Source organism: Diceros bicornis, chromosome 13 (assembly GCF_020826845.1).
Source record: "Diceros bicornis minor isolate mBicDic1 chromosome 13, mDicBic1.mat.cur, whole genome shotgun sequence".
NCBI lineage: Eukaryota > Metazoa > Chordata > Mammalia > Perissodactyla > Rhinocerotidae > Diceros > Diceros bicornis.
In genome coordinates this window covers 48,638,177-48,655,104 of record NC_080752.1, presented here as the reverse complement: position 1 = coordinate 48,655,104, position 16,928 = coordinate 48,638,177, and the positions used below count along the sequence as shown (strand labels likewise).

Below are 16,928 nucleotides of genomic sequence, written 5' to 3'. Positions count from 1 at the left end.
AAACATCTCCTTGTATCTAAACACTGGCCTCTACCTGCATCCCCAGCTGGACCCTTGATGGCCAGCACTAGCCTTATGGGTCCGATGGTCCCATGGACTCTAGGCTCCTGGTTGCTGGCACTTTCCAGGTGCGGGAGAGGATGGTAATCCTGCTGGCTTGGTTTGTAGATCAGACTGCCTCACCAGCATCCTTGGCAAAGGGGCACCTTCCTCCCTGGCACTCCCAGGAGGACCATGGCTACCCAATTTAGAACCACCTGCTACTTCTACTCAATGGGCTCCTGTGAAGGGCGGATGAGGGGTCTACACAGAGCATTCTGTTAGTGTTCTGTGCTCTGGCCCTGGGAGAAGGTGGTGAAGATGATGAAGAAGAGTCAGAGAGGAAAATTAAAGCACCCTATGAGTGGAGCTTTGCAGTTGGGGAGGCCCGGCACATGTTCCTGTTCTGACAAGCCATTCCGAGAGCCCAGGGAGTCTGGCAAACAGTGACTAGAGAACGTTCCAGCAAGGATGCGCCTGCCTCGTGATGCTCTTTGTGTATGAGCACTTGCACACTCACACGTGCACACAAATACACACACACACTCACACGTGTTTGATGCACACACACATGCAGGCACACAATGATTCGCCTGTCACCACACATGGAACCAGGGAAACAGTCAGTGCATTTGACAACCAATCAGAATGGGCACAGGCTACAGCCCCAGAGGCTTCCTGCTGTGCTGGGCATTAACCCCTTAGTTACTGAGTCCTGATGAGGCCCAGGGGATCCTGGAAAGGAAGCCGGGTGGCCAGGGCCCTTGGGAAGCATGGAAAAGACCTAAGGATATGGGAGCATGTCATTATTCTAACAACCGAGACAGCCGTGCCTCCTGAACACCAACCCCACATGTAGCCTCACAGGTTTGGAGGCAGGGAGCAGTGGCAGGAAAAAGCAGATTCCAGCCAAACAGACCTGGAGCAGAATCGGGCACCACTGCTTATTTCATGTCCCACCCTGGAACATCAGGGACCTCCCCTGTAACATGGGTATGACACTAGTCGCACCCACCCCATGGGTGGTGTGAGAACTTGCCGAGGTGAGCCACGTGTGAGCTCAGCACTATACCTGCACACAGGAAGCACTCAGCACGTGCTGGCTGTGCGTTAACTCCAGTGTGAGTGCGCTGGCCCCGAGGCTCCCAGGGGGCCGCAAGCCTGCATATGAGGCAAGGCCAGCTTCTACTCTGGCTTTCCTCTTCCCACCTTTCTCTCTCTTCTCTCTCTCTGCCGTGCCCTCTCTCCTGTTCCCTTCCTTACTTTCTTCTTGTGTCTACACTTAGTCTATAAATAGGGCCCACTGTCACCGAGGTGTCCCTGGGAACAATCAGAATAAAGAGGTTGCCAATCCACCATCCCAAGTTTTAGATCCTCCTTCTTCCTCTTCATCATCATCCTCAAAGGGAACAGGTGAGTCTCGAGTCACAGAAACCAGACATTTGAAGGACCAGTTTTTGCCTCTCCCTCTCCCAAAAAAACTCACAATGTAAGCTATATACCAATAGATTTTCTGAATTAGAAAGACTTACTACAATTATGTTAATTATTAAAAATTATGATGATGGTGTTGCGGCTACACATAACAAAAAAAGAGCCCTTCTCTCTTAGAGATACATATTAAAGTATTTACAAACAACATTATGTCTGGGAGTTGCTTTAAATTTAATCCAGCAGCGGGAGGGAAAAGTAGGGGGGGTAATATATTGATCATTGCTAAAGGCTGGGTGATGGTACAGGAGTGCATCACACGCTATTCACTCTACTTTTGTGTTCAGTTTCTGTTTTTTTTTTTTTTAATAAAAGTATCACACAATACACGCACACACAGAAATCTCACCACTGAATCCTTCGAAGTACCAGCTCCAAGGAGAAGTCAAAGCAGCTTCTAAAAGACCCACAGGGCCCCGGGGTTTTTTGTATCAAAAAAACACCCTATAGGGGGTCCGTTCTCAGCATCAGAGAGGATGCTCCCACCCCTCCCCCACCCAGAAGCCAGGCTGGCGGAGAGGACCTGGTAGGAGCCGAGTAGGAACCTCTGTTCATACTCCCCGGTCACTCTCCTCTGGACACATCGCAGGGGTCAATGGGCCTCTTAGGAAGCTGGCATTCCCAGAAGGGCCCACTCTAGCTGTGGGTCCTCCATGTGCCCCTGAAAGTCTTCCCCAGAGCACACGGGCTTCCCTGGGACAGCCTCTACAAACTCCTATTTCCTCCTATCTGCCATGAATCCACTACAGGCCAGTCAGGAAGCCAGGCATCCACGTATACACTCGTATTTAATCCTCTCCACACTCCTGGGCAATAGACAGTATCGTTCCCACTTTACAGATGGGAAAAGTGAGCCAGAAAGAGGCTAAGGAACTTGTCACCAAGAAAGTGTAGAGGCTGCTGTGGGGATGCGGATGGGTCTGACTGCCTTCACTACAACCCCCCACTCCCCCACTTCCTTTCCAGGGAGAGTTACCCAGTGAGGTCTTCCTGGTCTCCCTGCTTCGTGGCTGGGCTTTGCTCCCCAATCGGAATGCAATCAGGGATGTGGCTGGGCTCATCCCATTACTCCAACCTGTGGAGGATCATTGCAATGGATCCTGAGCCTGTCGTCCATGGCATTAGCTGTCCCTGACAGCTCCATGTCAGCAGCATGTCTGATGAGTATGTCTTCTGGGTCTCCCGCCAATTTATGGATAGAAATGTTAAACTTGAGAGTCCAGAGCTGAGCCTTGGGGACACTGTCAGAGACCCTCCGCCTAGCGTGACAGTAATCCTGGATCAACACTTTGGGGGAATAAAGCAATCTAGTCACTATCGTCCCATCTCCACTTCTCCAAGGCGGCCTTTATCAAACACCTCGAGCACTCAAGACGCAGCACAGTTACAAGTCCCTGATCGAGGGTCTCCCTACCTGCCCCCTCCACTCCAAGAAAATAAGATTCTTTTGTTATTTGTTCTAGAAAACTGCATGCCTGCAGAGGGAGGACATTCTCAGAGCTCAGATCAAACCATCCCCCGGCTTAAACCCTCATGTGGATTCTCATTACACACAGGATAAAATCCAAATTCCTTTCTGACCCCAGGGCACCACAGGAAGTGGCCCCGTGGCCCCCTGCTGCCTTGACTCCCTCTCTTCCAGCCACTCTGGCCTTATAAATATTCCTTAACAAGTCAAGTTCGTTGCAGCCCTAGGGCCTTTGCATTTCCTATGGAAGGCTAGATCAACACTTGACCGGATCCTTCTCATCACTCAGGCCTCAGATCATCTTTCATACTTGCAAAGTTGCCTTTCTTGCCCATTTTTTAGGTGTCCCTCTTCCACTGGCCCTTACTACGCACTCTTTGCTCCATCAATCTGTTCATTTTCTTCCTAGTGCTTACACCATCATATAGCATCTCTTTATGTCTTTACTCCCCACAACAACGTATCCTCCGTGAGGGCAGAGGCTGTATCTTGTTCACAGCAGAGGCTTCAGGGCCCAGAGCAGTGCTTGGCATACAACTCCAGCTCAGTAAGTATTTGTTGAATAAATGAATGAACCAGCTCATGAACTTGTCTTTACCATTGTGCATTTCTTGGAGCTCTTGAATTCAAGAGCTCTGTTGCCAAAGATTGCTCAACTCCTTGTACTGGTTACAACCTGTCTGGCTTTGATTCCATTTTCCAGCATCCCACCTCCTGTCCCACCTCCGACCTGACATCCCTGTGAGCTGATCAGATGCTCGGCCTGGTCCTAAGAACTCCCAACCTCTGCAAGGCGGTCGCCTGGCAGACCCCGCGCAGAACCCGCCTGACTCTTAGCAACCACCTTGGGGCTCACAGAAAGGTTCTTCATTCTCCCCACAACTTTGCTGGGTTCAACGTCAAGCCTGCTTGCCTGCATTTTCTGGAATCTATCTTTTTTTCTCTCTTCCCAAGAAGTTTTGCCGACGCTGGCACCTCTCCCGTGCTATTTGCTTTCTCCTTTGAGTTGGTAAAAACCATAGAATCTGCCACAGACTCTTATCACAGTGAATCATTCAGGAAGGTTAACCCAGCTCCTGGGCGCAGACAAAGGAAGCAAGTCAGAATTGCTGCCTGGATCTGGTTGCTGCCCCCACCTCTGCTTTGCCCACCTCCAGAAATGATAGATGTCTGATGGTGGGCCTGTACCCGGCACTGTGCATTATTTCTGCATTTGCGATGTACAGAACTGGATAAAAATAAAGGCTATTGACTGGTTGGCACCCCTTCCCAGAATAATGACTAAGCAAGCATGCTGTGAGCTCCCCGACAGCAGTTCTGTGTACAGGATAACACGCAGCAAAGATGAAAACTGCTATTCATCTGAGCCAAACAACAGAAAAATGCAAGCAGAAAATTGTTAGTGCTGGAAGAGGACACCAAAACAAATATTTTCTTCCCACTATGGCATTTCAGATCAACGACAAACATGGTACCTGGGCCCGGCGCCCAGGCAACGTGGCTGATTGAAGAGTGATCAAGGGCTCCAGGCTCTGCACAGACCTGGGCCTGGATGGCGGTCCATCCACTGTCTGATCTCTGGACCGTGGGTGAGATGGACTTCTAAACACGCCTGTGTGGATGCAGCAGAAGAGCACTGTACCAAAGAGCAAAGTCCCTAGAGGGAAGCAGAAACTGGATTCAAATCCTCACCACTTAATGGAGGCCAGACCCTAAGCAAGCTGCCTGATATGTTGAAGCCTCAGGTCCTAGTTCAGCAAGTAGGAAAAAGGATGAGCATTTATGGAGCATTATGCTAATTTACCAGCCAGGTACTGCCTTAAGCACTTTCCATGCAAAACTCTCATTTTAATCCTTACAACAGCCCCGGTGGGATGGTGTAGAAGACTGATTACAACAATGGCCCTTTGTCAGTTCCTGCTCATCCGGATTCAGTAATAAGTAGAGACCTGGAAAGTCCTCGGGCATTAGTGCTGAGCCTCTTGTTTCCCTTGAGACTCAGCAACCTCCACGTGAATGAGCCCAGGAGAGCCTGCTGGTGGACGACACATCCAGGGGGGACATCCCAAGGTCCTCAGCCCACAGCCAGCCAGACCCAGCTGCCTATCGGTGAGTGGGGGAGCAGGAACCATGTTCAGTCCAGCCCAGCCCCTACCAGAAAAGCCAACCAGCTGAACCCAGCCCAGATCGCCAAACTACAGAAATGAGAGCTAAGTAAATAGTTGCTGTTTTGAGGCACTAAGCTTTGGGGTGGTTTGTTATATATCAAAAGCTAACTGACGCAGAAAGATACAATTATCCTAGTTTTAAAAATGAAGAAGCCAAGGGACAGAGAAGTTAGGTAATTTTCCCAAGATCACAGAATTAAGGAGGGACAGAGTGGGTGAACTGAGGCAACCTTGCTCAGATGCTGCTCTCTTAACCACTAGGCTATACTGCTCTTCACACTGAAGTGAAAAGCTGTGTGTGAGAATAAGAGTGGGTCATATCCCTATCTTAGGAGAGCGAGAAAGGCTTCTCTGAGAAAGTGTCATTTAAGCGGGGCCTAAAGGATAATAAGCATTTAGCCTGGTAAAGAATGCAAGGAAGAGCTTTCCAGACACAGAGGAAAGGCATGTGCAAAGGTCACGAGGTGGGAAAGAGCTTGGTGCATTGGTGGGACTGAGCTCAAGAGAGCAGGGCTCATTCATGGGGGATCACACGAGGTGAGGTTAGAGATAAACGCTGGAGTCAGAACCTGCCAGGTCTTGGAGTGATGCTGAGGGATTTTATTCTAAAGGCCCGGGGAAGCCATTGGAGAGATTTCAGCAGGGAGGTGTGAGGCTCTGGTCCCACAGATGAGAGGGATTTCTCACAGGGAGTAGTCTAGAGGAGGGACAGGAGGGGACTGAGGCCTGAGCCAGGACCTATGCCATGTCTACGAGGTCCCAGGTGTTATACTTGATGCTTGTCCCCACAACAGCCATGGGGGATAGGTAACATCTTCATGGCCAACTTAGAAAGAGGAAACTGAGACTTGGGAAGTTTGAAAGAAGAATTCAAGTTCCCCCAAGAGAGTAAAAGTTGGGGCAGGACTGGATCCCAAGTCCACGTGGCTCCAAGGTTCTACTCTCAGCCACTGCCTTGCGCTTCCCCAAACGGTACAAGTGGGAGAAGGAGCAGGGGCCGTGCAGTCAGGAGACTTGCGTGCAAACCCCAGTTCTGGAGACTTGCGTGCAAACCCCAGGTCTGTCCCTTCTGACACGGTGACCTTCTGCAATTCCCTTCCCTTCTCTGAGTCTTAGTTGTAGGAGGGCCAGAGGCCAGGGGGCCAGCCAGGAACCTGGAGGACAAGGCAGCAAAAGGCAGAACTTGGTGGGCAGGCGGGTGTACGACTCAGGGACTTGCAGGAGCTGTGGCTGTGGTGTGGGGAGGAGGCACCAAAAGGCCCAGACAGGGAGAGGGCTTCATCGGGGAGGCAGGGGATCTGGGGTCCCAGCGGGCACCATTCCCCAATGGGCATCCACCCTCACTTGATCGAGGCTGATGGACATTTCTGGGTCTTCCTGTCTGCATGGGGAGCAGGGATCCATCTTCTATTCCCCTGGTGCGTATGTCGCAGCACCCAGACGGCCACTGCCTAATGTGGAGGGAAGGGACACAGACACCTCTGTCAAAGCTACCTCGTGTCTACCTCCATCTTCATTCTCCTCCAGATTCAGGATTCACTGAACTGCCCTGGGTCCCCCTCCCCATACACACACCACAGCCACACACACACACACACACACACACACACACACACATGCTACACCCACACACACGCACACACACATCCAGGCATACAACCACGCTACAACCATGTACATACACACATACACACCGCATCCATGCACACACATACACCACAGACATGCACACACGCCCACACCCATGCACACACATACACATGTGCACACACAGCACCAAAGCCTGGTGGAAAACCAGCAGAAAGTAAAGGAACGAGGAAAGAGGGTGGATTCCACCTCCCTCACAAACTGAGGGGCCTGGGCTGACTTTTTTCATTCTGGGGGTGGAGGGGCAGTTGAGAGAAGCTGCAGATTCAGTTGCTATCCCAGGGCCTGGGCCCCTGTGTCCCAAAGGTACCTGGAAACCCACTGAGCTCTGTCTGCTGCGACCTCTCTGGGTGGGGGGAGGGCAGGGGGTGGGCAGAGGGCCTTCAAGAAAGCCCAGCCTCCCCGCCCTGCCCCTCCTCCACTCTCCAGGCTGGGTGAGGATTAAGTGAGATGATGGACGTGAAAGCCCTTGGTAAACTGTAACGGGCGCTATGCAAATGTTAGCAGCTCTGACTGAGAGGCCGCGTGGTGCTGGCAGGCAGAGCCGCGGGGCTTGGAGCCCCGCTGACCCTTCACAGCATGCGGCCTGGCTGCCTGCGGCGGGAAGTTGGGGAAATCTCCATCTCGTCATCTGCACCATGGATGGTGACACCAGCGGCAGCAAAGGAGATAACACTGTGAAATCCCTCAGGTTCCCGAATGCCACGTCTGGACTTCGTGTTCGTCTCCTTCCTCAGCAAAGGCCTTTACATGGGGTAGAGTCCCTTTTCTACGATGTCCCTCTCGTACACCTAGAACTCAACACAGGTCAGTCTCCTTCCTTCCATGCTTTTCTTTGAAACACCTTCTTCTCAAAGCTGTGTCCCTTTTAAGCCTGAGGTTCCATCATCTTTGACCTCCAAAGTATCAGGGAACTTTCCATACATATGCGCAGAAGTCACCTTTGGGGCTGGTTTCAAATGTAGATTCCTGGGCACTCATGGGGCAATGGTAATTCAGTTGGTCCAGAATGGGGCGCAGGTATCTGCATTCTGAGCAGGTAGCCCTCATCCACCCTCTGCCTCACTCCCATGGTTTTGATGCAAGAGATGCACTTGGAGACCCCCAGCCTTGTGAGAATTCCCCTCCAGATGCTTTCCAGCTCCTCCCTGCCTGTCCCTCAGGGCAGGTGGGACAGCCTTAGAAGGCAGCTGGGCACATAGAGGTGAGGCACCTGCCACCCCTGCCCTCCCTGCCCCTCCGTCTACCTGGAGGGGAAAGGGGAATCCGGGAAAACAGGAAGCAGACATGAGTTGGGAAGGGTCGGGGGAATGAGGGATTCAATGAGCTGGGGAATGAGACAGGAAATACTGGGGAATAAATACAGCAATAAAGGAGATTCGGCTGGGAGCTAGAGTGATTCTTATTGTTCAAATTATCTTTAAAACTTTTCATTTGAATCTGTTTAATAAGAGAAGGCTTACCCTAAGGAAGAGGTATTTTTTTAATGTGACTTGGGAGCTGAATTGGAAAGAACGTTGCAACAAAGATATTAAAAAGAGGATTAAACCAAACCACCGGTGGCCCATCTCTGCAGGCTCCCACAACCTACGTGCGACACGGCTCCCAAAACTATAAAATTAAATTAAAAAGGGGGACACGGGACGTGGGCCGTTAATCATGATTCATCTTCCCTTCACCTCTCATGGCTCCTGGTACTAAGCAGGTGCTAAGCAGGAAGGGCTCCTGGTGTCTGGGAAAGTGCTCCGAACTTGAAGCCCCACCGGGTTCCTATCCCTGCTCTGCCGCCTCCGAGCTGGGTGCCTAACTGAGCAAGTTGCCTAACTTCTCTGAGCCTCGGCTTCCCCATCTGTAAAATGGGAGTAATATTGACCATCTACTGGGAAGGGTTGCTAAGACAATGAGATAAACAGAAAATTAAAATATAGAGCCTGGCATATATTAGGTGCTCAAGAAAATGTTAGTTCCCTTCTCTGCAGCTTAAGGCAGAAGGAGGAAAAAAACCCTGCAATGTCTTGTCTTATAGATAGTCTGTCCCTATGTCACTCAATGCTTCCTCTGATGATTGTGACCCATTGCTTGGATCCTGGCCACCTCTGGCCTCGCCCTCCTTGCAGTGACATTTTTATGGTTCATCCGTCATTCACTTCCTCATTCATTCATACACAATGCAGAGCCACGGGGTGCCAGGAACTCCGCTGGGCACTGGGGAGACAGAGATGAGTAAGACACAGCCCTTGCCCTTAAGGAGCCATGGTCAAGTGGGGGAGGAGGGATTGTTGCCACAAAGCAGCACACAATATGTGCCAGATGACTGCCTCATCAGAAATCCCATGCCAGAACGGATCCGACTGGGGCGTTGTGTCCTCCATCTGGCCAACAGTCGACACGAGAGCTGGTTCTAAAGTGACTCTTCCATTCCATCATCTTCATGGAAAGACCCCTACCACTGGTCCTCAGAGCTCCTGATGTCTCTCCCGATGATCTGTCCTGCTTTCTCTTTTTAGATAATATGAGTTATAGAAACCAACTGTTATGTCCCCACTTTTTGCCCTAAGCTGCCAAGAATTTCGAAGCAAAATGCTGGCCTCAGTTGAGTAGTTCCCCCTAGCTTAGGTTTTCTGGTATATAAGTCTTCCCATAACCATTCTTGTCTTCCCTAACCATTCTTGATTAATTCACCCCTGTCATTTTATCCTTGATAATAACAATGACGATGGTGATGATGATGAACCTGGAGTCCTTATCTTACGCCAGGTACTGTGTGAGCTTTGCATACATTCTTTCATTGACCTCCACAATAATCCTTTAAGGTGGTCACTATGACTTTTTCCATTTTTCAGAAGAGGAAAATGGGGCACAGAAAGTGGTTATAGCTGGGAAGTGTGTTGGGATTCTAATCCACCTGTTTTATTGTTATCTGAGCTACCTTTAAACTCTTAGGAAAGAGAGGTGATATAATTGTTCATTAAATTAAAAAGAAGAACATGGAAGAAGGAGGAAGAAAAAATGTTGAATGGGGTGAGCAGTGAAAAATTCAGGGGATGACACACTTATTCTGAGTCTTTACGGATGGGATTTCAATAGACAAAGATATGGAAGAAAGGCATTCTTGACAGTGAAATAACTTGAGCAAAAGCGAGGAGATGTACACCTGCTGGTGGCCCATCTTGGTTTATAGAGAGTATGGAGAAGGGCGGCAAATGCACATCTAGAGATGTAGGCAGGGCCGACTACAGAGCCCCTGGAAGACCAGGTCAAGGGATTCAGAAGACAGTGGGGGAGCCATGGAAGATGCCTAAGTAGTGCTGTTGATGTGCTCCAGAAAGATGAAGCTGGTGGAGGGTGAAGGACACCCAGGAGGGAAAGGAACCAGATGCAGCAAGGTGAGACGTTCTGAAAACAGCAGAAGAGAGACCAGCAGGGAGGCAAGGAGTCAAAGACCATCATGAAGGTGATTGGCAGGATGGATGAGGAGACTAGAAGATGGAAGGGTTGAGGGGCCTTGATCTTCTGTCTGCCAGCACCATTGTGTGCATGAATTCACTTGACAACCAGGATGTGGGAGGTACTGATGTCAATGTGCTTGGGATCATAGCAGCAGCTGAGACCCAGCTCTGGGAAGCCTAAGGGAGGGAGACACTTTAGTGTCCAGGAGAAAAGGATTCCAACCTGGGGCCCATGGGGTCTCTGGCATTCACAAAATGTCGAGGGATGAGAGGATGTGTTTCAGGCAAAAGGGTGCCTGGCAGCTTTCCTTGGATTCTCGAAGAGGAGTTTGACCCCTCAAAGGGGGAGAAAACGCTAGCCTAGAGCACTGGATTCTAAAGGTGTTCAGAGACGGCTTCTGCTCTAGGACATCAGTCTGGACGTCCACCTATAAGTCTTGTCCTTACCACTCCCATCACCAGTTTTCAAGCTTTTTTAAAAATATAATAAAAGTGGAGATATAGTCCAAGCAACTTTTCCAGAAAAGTAGGATTCATCCAATTGTTTAAGTAATAGTAGCACAAGGGATTGGTTTGTTGGGAGAGCAGTTCAAACAAGGCACTGCCTTGGGTTCCCAGTCTCAGTGGCTCCACCAGCCTGGAGGACTGGCCGGTGGGTACAAACAGTGGAGATTTACTAATGCGAGTGCAAAACAGCCCTCTTCCTTCTCAAGACAGGTACCCCAGAAGACTGCCAATCAGGAAATCGCTTTTGTTTTTTAAATGCTTAAAAGGATTTCCTTTCTTTCTGTAGATTTATCTTTCTGCTTGGGTCTGGCTTGGGATGATGCCCACCAAAGACTTTCATCTCTGCAGACCAAGTTCTGTCTGACTTGGGGAGGTGGGAAGGTGGGAAGGTTCTTGGGTGCTGCCCGAGGGCCTGGAAGCAGCCAGAGAAGCTGACCACACTCAGCAAGCTCCAGGCCACCTTTCCACTCTCATCCACCCCCATGAGCTACATGCCATCCCCAGTGAAGTTCTCACCCTCTCTCGCACCTGCAGGACTCTTTCTGTAGGCTGTTCTTTCTCTCTTCTCAAGACCCAGCTCAGGAGACACCATCATAGAGACTCTTGCAAGGATAATCAATCCTTCCATCCTCTGCTCCTAGGGAGCTATATGCCCCTCTTTCATAACACTCATAGTGCAAGGGTCTCATCTCTTGACCTTCCAGCTTGCCTCCCCTAGACTTCTCCAGGAAGCCTTCCCTGAGCCCCAAGCCCAAGTCATGTGTCCCCCTCAGTGTGCTCCCACAGCACTACTACTTCTTCATCGGAACATTTATTATAATATGTTGTGATCTGCCTTGCTCAAGACACTGAAGGTCCATGAAGGAGGTCAGAGACTGTCCCCATCTTTTCCACCATTGTATCATTTTCATACTTTGTCTGGCATGCAATAGGTGCACAACAAGTATTTGTTGAATGCCATTGCTGTCCGATGTATCTGTGTCCATCTCACCCACTAGACTGGGAGCTCTTTGAGGGAAGGGCTTCTGTTCTACTTATCTCTGTATCCCTGGGACCTAGCACAGGGCCTGGCATTGAGAAGGCAACTGTGCGTGTTTGTTGAGTGAATCCATAAATGAAGGACTGAACAAAGGCCACTTCACAGTCAGGGCAGTGGAGTCAATAGCAAATCCAAAGTCCCCATTCTGAGGCTGTGAAGTGTTAGCTACGAGGGGAAAGAATGAATAATTAGTCCTAGAATATGAGTGAGTAAGTGGCTTGCCACAATTCTCTAATCCCAAATTTAAGACTAATTAAAAGATAACTGAACAAGATCCTGGAGTTTAATTGACACTAGACAAAACTATTGATTTCTCCCTAAAAGCCCATTTTTCCCCATTTCTTCCCCACCTTGGCAAATGGTACCACTGTCCCACCAGTGGCTCAAGTCAAAATCCTGGATTCAGCCTCGATGTCTCTGTCTGAGTGCTCCACGTCATCCGAGGTCTCTTGGCTCCTCTTAAAATATACACCGAATGCCGCACTTTTTCCATCTCCACTGCAATCTCTCTGAGCCAGCCACCATCACCATCGTGCCTCACCTGGATGTAGCACCTTCCCAGAGGCTCCCAACTTCCTCTCTCACCTGCCTACAAACCCACAGCAACTGGAGAGATCCTTAAAGACTAGTGAATGTGATCGCATTACACTCCTTCCTAAAAACTCCACAGGTGTCCCATTCCACAGAGAATCAAATCTGAACTCCCTACAGTGATCCCCTAGGCCTTCCAGCCTCTGATATCACCTTGTCCCAAGTCCCATCACTCATTGCACCCCAGCCACACTGTTCCTCTCCAAGCTTGCTCCCACCTCAGCGTCTTGGCAGTTGCTCTCCCTCTGCCTGGACTTCCTTCCTCTGGATCATCACCTGACTGGCTCCTTCTTGGTACCCAGGTCTCAGCTCAAATGACTCCTGTCCTCAGAGAGTCCTTCCCTGACCGCCCTATCTAAACATGCTCTCCCTAGGACTTTACCCAGTTTTACTTCCACTGGAGCACTCATTGCTACCTGAAATTATCTGGTTTATTTTCGTGTGTTTATTACTGGTTTCCTCCAACTAGAATACCAGTTCTTTTCACATTCTGAAGCTTTCATAGTCTTTTAGTTACTTGATTTCTGTTTCTCTCCCCTACTTGAATAGAAACTCTAGGGAGGCGAGGCCTTATCTGGTTCACAGCTCTATCCCACTAGCTCTTAGCATAGTACCAGGCACATAGTAGATGCTTAATAGATACTTGTTGATTGCTTAATTGAATGAATGAATGAATGAACTCAAAACGTGTCCAGAGAGTGAGGCTGGCTTGGGGAGAAAAGTGAATGTGGTGTTAATTGCCATTACCACGAATACAGAATATAAACAGAGAGGACCCGATCTGCTCTCTGTACTCGGTTCTGCTTGCTGCACTGCCACAGGGCCCAGCAGTGTGCATGTGAGGGGAAACTTAGAAAACCAGAGGTATTCAGCTTGTATAAACAACAAGTCCTAAGAAGAATATTGTTGCCATCTTTTAATATCTAAAGGGCTATTGAGAAAAAGGGGATAGATTTGGTTTGGAGCCCTAAGGGCAGAATCTAGATCAATGGGTATTAGTTTGATAGAGACAGATTTCAGTACAGGAAGGAAATGGTCTTTTGATGCTCAGGGTCCATAGCAAGGGAGGGGGCTACCTTAGGAAGTGGTGAGCTCCCTGTCTAAGGAAGTGTGCAAGTGGATAACCACTTGGCAAGAACGTTGAGGATGGGATTCAAGCAGCAGAAGATGGCCTCCAAGATCCCTTTCAAACTTGAGATGTCTGGGTTTCCATGATATATAGGGAGAGAGTCAAGAAAAATTTCTGGCTAACAAGAGTTCTAGAACTTATTTATCTAACCACCCAGGTAGCAGAAAACATCATCAAAACCAGGTCTGCAAATTAGGCAGTGGAAAAATTAGCTGAGAGGTGTCTTGTGGGTCTGAAGCCATCCTAGAAATATGCTGGACAGCTCCCTGGATTTGAAATCTGTTATCCATGTGCAATCATTCAGAATGTGGGACTGCTAAATGTTTTGACCATCCAAAAAGACGCTCAATTTCTAGGGGAAGATAGCCAACGCTGTCGCGTAGTGGCTAAGGTCCTGGGTTTGCTTTCTGAAACTCTACCACTTCCTAATTGTAGGATTTCAGGCAAAGAAATTAACCCCTCCAATCCTATCACCTCATCTGTGAAAAGGATTTTATTTAAAAACAGGGGAGGAAGGAATTGAAACAAGAATGGCACAAATTTGATAATTAATGAAACTCAGTGATGGACACATAGACATTGACTATACTATTCTAGTTTATGCATTTGAATTTGCATAATAAAAAGTAGAAAGAGGGGCAGTTTAAAATAGTACCTACCTCATGTAATAATTGTAGGGCTTAAAGAAATCATCATCATCATTATTACAAGGAATTTATACAAATCCTAGTTATTACTGGGAATGTTTAAATATCCCATTTAATCATCCCAACAACCCTGTGAAATGCCTAGCAATCATCTCCATTTGGCAGATGAGGAAACTAAAGCTCACATAAATTAAACAAATCCTGCAGCTGGCGCAGGGCTGAAATGCGAGCTGAAACCAGAGTTATCTGACTGCACCATCGCAGCTGCCTTTATTTCAAGAATAGCTCATTGTGTTCTACTCGGTTGATATCTACACGATTATGATATCGTTTATTCATCTAAGTCAGTGGTTTCCCAGCTCTTTTCTCAGTAGCAAAACTCTTTTTTCAAACGCAGCCTTTACTTAGAACTCCAGTAAGTAAAACCCATAAAAGCCAAACAGCTCTGACTGAAATGGGCATGGGGCCCAGCAATCAGGCCACTTGACTCTAGGGTGGCCTCTGAAGCACCCTAGGGTCTATGAGCATAGTGTGAAAACCCCAGACTGAAGCCAACAACAACAAAAACCCCCGAACCCTGAGAATTACACTTAGGGACAGCCTCATTTGTATAATGCAGCTCTCCATTTCCTGTCTCTCATCACATTTGATCCTCATTATCAGCTCTGAGGTGGACAAGGCAGGGCATATCATCCTCAATTTGCAGATGAAAAAATCAAGGCCAAATGGAGTTAAGCAACTGGCCAAAGGTGCGCCAGGTCGCTTTTCGGCCAAGTGCGAACTGGAAATAGAGGCTGTCTCCATTAACTCAGTGTGACCTGGCAGAGATGGTGCCATCTACTGGAAATTGCCACTGCCCCTTGTTCCACAAAGTGGACAATCAACTCCTTGGCCATTGAGAGCTGAGCACAGCCCCACGGGCCCCCTGACAAGGGCCCATCCCAGAGCAGATGGCAATGGGCAGGGGAGAGGGACTCAATACCACTGGAGGGCCGGACAGTGGGATTTTGGCTGCAGAAAGGCCATTCCCATCCCAGCCATGTCTTGCTGAGCACAGGGCAGGGGAGGCAATAATAGCCAAGGTGCCTTCCACCTTCATCTGCAGCAAGTATGTGAGCCTGAAAAGGGACGGCAGGTCGTGCAGACCTGGGCGGCAGTTACCCTTTGCCTGTCCTCTTGCTCTTGCATAGAATTCCCTGAAACCAGACCAGCTGATAATTGCCTGAATGGTTCCCCTACTCCAGAGCATCTCTGAACTGAGCTGGAGCATGTGTTAGAACAGGCAACACTTAATTATCACTTAGTCTTTAATTACCACTTAATTATTAACACTTAATCCATCTGTAAAATGGGGACACTAATACCTGCCTCCTAGGACTTCAGGAGGATTAATTAATGCTGGCAGCCCTCTTTGAAGATGCAAAGCATTGAACAAATGCTCAACAGTGACATTAATAACCATGGCGGATTCACTTGCTTTTCCTAACGAGGTCCCTCCTTCCTCTCCTTGTAAATATCCATCTCCAACAATATCTGTCCAACTTTGCCCCGGCGGAGAAACACTTAGCTCTGTGTTTCCCAGACACAGGATTTCCCAACTAGGAAATGGGCTATTTACAGCCATCTTCCCGCACGTTAATTTTCTATTATGTCCTCTGAATATGTCAGTGCCTTCCCAGTAAATATTTTGATGTGTGCTCTTGCAGCAGCTTCTGTGGATGCTGAATGGGACAGCTGCTCCCTGTATTAGGGAATTCCAGATGTGGTTTAAAACCACCAGACTCATCTGTGCCAATGCCTAGCCTTTGGAGGCAGGAGGGGGAAGGATCTTTTAGTTGCCTTGTGGGAAAACTGTGATATCTAATGCTCAGCCCTGACTAAGGTGGTTTTTCAAGGTTCTCAGGTCTACATCTGAGTTGCCTATGACTTAAGGATGAGAAATGTCCCCTTGTGGGCTGGTGAAGAGGCAGCAAAAATTCAGCCCTAGTCTGGCCTGTCACCCAAGTAACTTCAGGACCCCAGTTAACTCTCCCATAAAAATTGGCCAAAGGACCATGGGGGTGGAGAAAAAGTATACAGCCTTTAGGGTTGAACCAGACTAAACAGTGGGCCAGAACATTCCCCCAGAAGGTGAGACCTCATCTCCTCCCTCCTCCTTTGATGCCCACCATGTTGGGGGACACTCACTCTTCTTGGAAGCTGAGCACGTTGTCTCCTGGAGTCCCAGCCATGGGGGCAGAGAGCTGCTCCTTCGAGGTCCTGGGCTGCAAGGCCTCGGGCAGGCCCTGGACTCTCTTCCAGATTTCATGGCAAGTCTTGTCGAGGCTGTCTTGGGGCGTGTCCTGGTGGATCCAGATGTATCTGGGGAATGGGCCCAGGGCAGAGGGGCGCTTGGCCACCAGGGCCGACGATGAAGGGAGCCCATTCCCACTGGCCATCCTCCTCCTCTCTTTCCGGAAGCCCCTTTGTCCACCCAGGGTTCGAAGACAAGGGGACCATCCACCACCACCCCTCATTCACCAAAAAGGGAAATGAGGATGGGGCAGAAGCAGGTTGCTCCAGCAAGATGAGTGTGCTCAGAGGCCTTCGATTTGTGTGTGAGTGGTGGATGGAGGACAACTTTCCTTTGGGGAGAGGAGCTTATTTCGATTTGCTTTTATTTGCTCTTTCCTGACTTTTGCCCCCCTCCCCCTCTCCCTTAGAAGAAAATATTTAAAAGTCAACAAAAACCAGTAGCTTAGTAACCGTGGAAT

The 16,928-nt window shown here is 49.1% G+C and overlaps 1 protein-coding gene across 1 annotated transcript in view; it reads right to left on the bottom strand.

Annotated features, from left to right (window-relative positions):
- The window catches only part of C13H1orf94 (chromosome 13 C1orf94 homolog), a 36,398-nt gene extending 19,707 nt beyond the window's left edge, over nt 1–16,691 (bottom strand). Inside the window, exon 1 of the mRNA XM_058552063.1 lies at nt 16,363–16,691. Within this exon, the coding sequence (XP_058408046.1) occupies nt 16,363–16,691 (329 nt within the window). The remainder of the gene's footprint in view (nt 1–16,362) is intronic.
- Nucleotides 16,692–16,928: the final 237 nt, after the last annotated feature.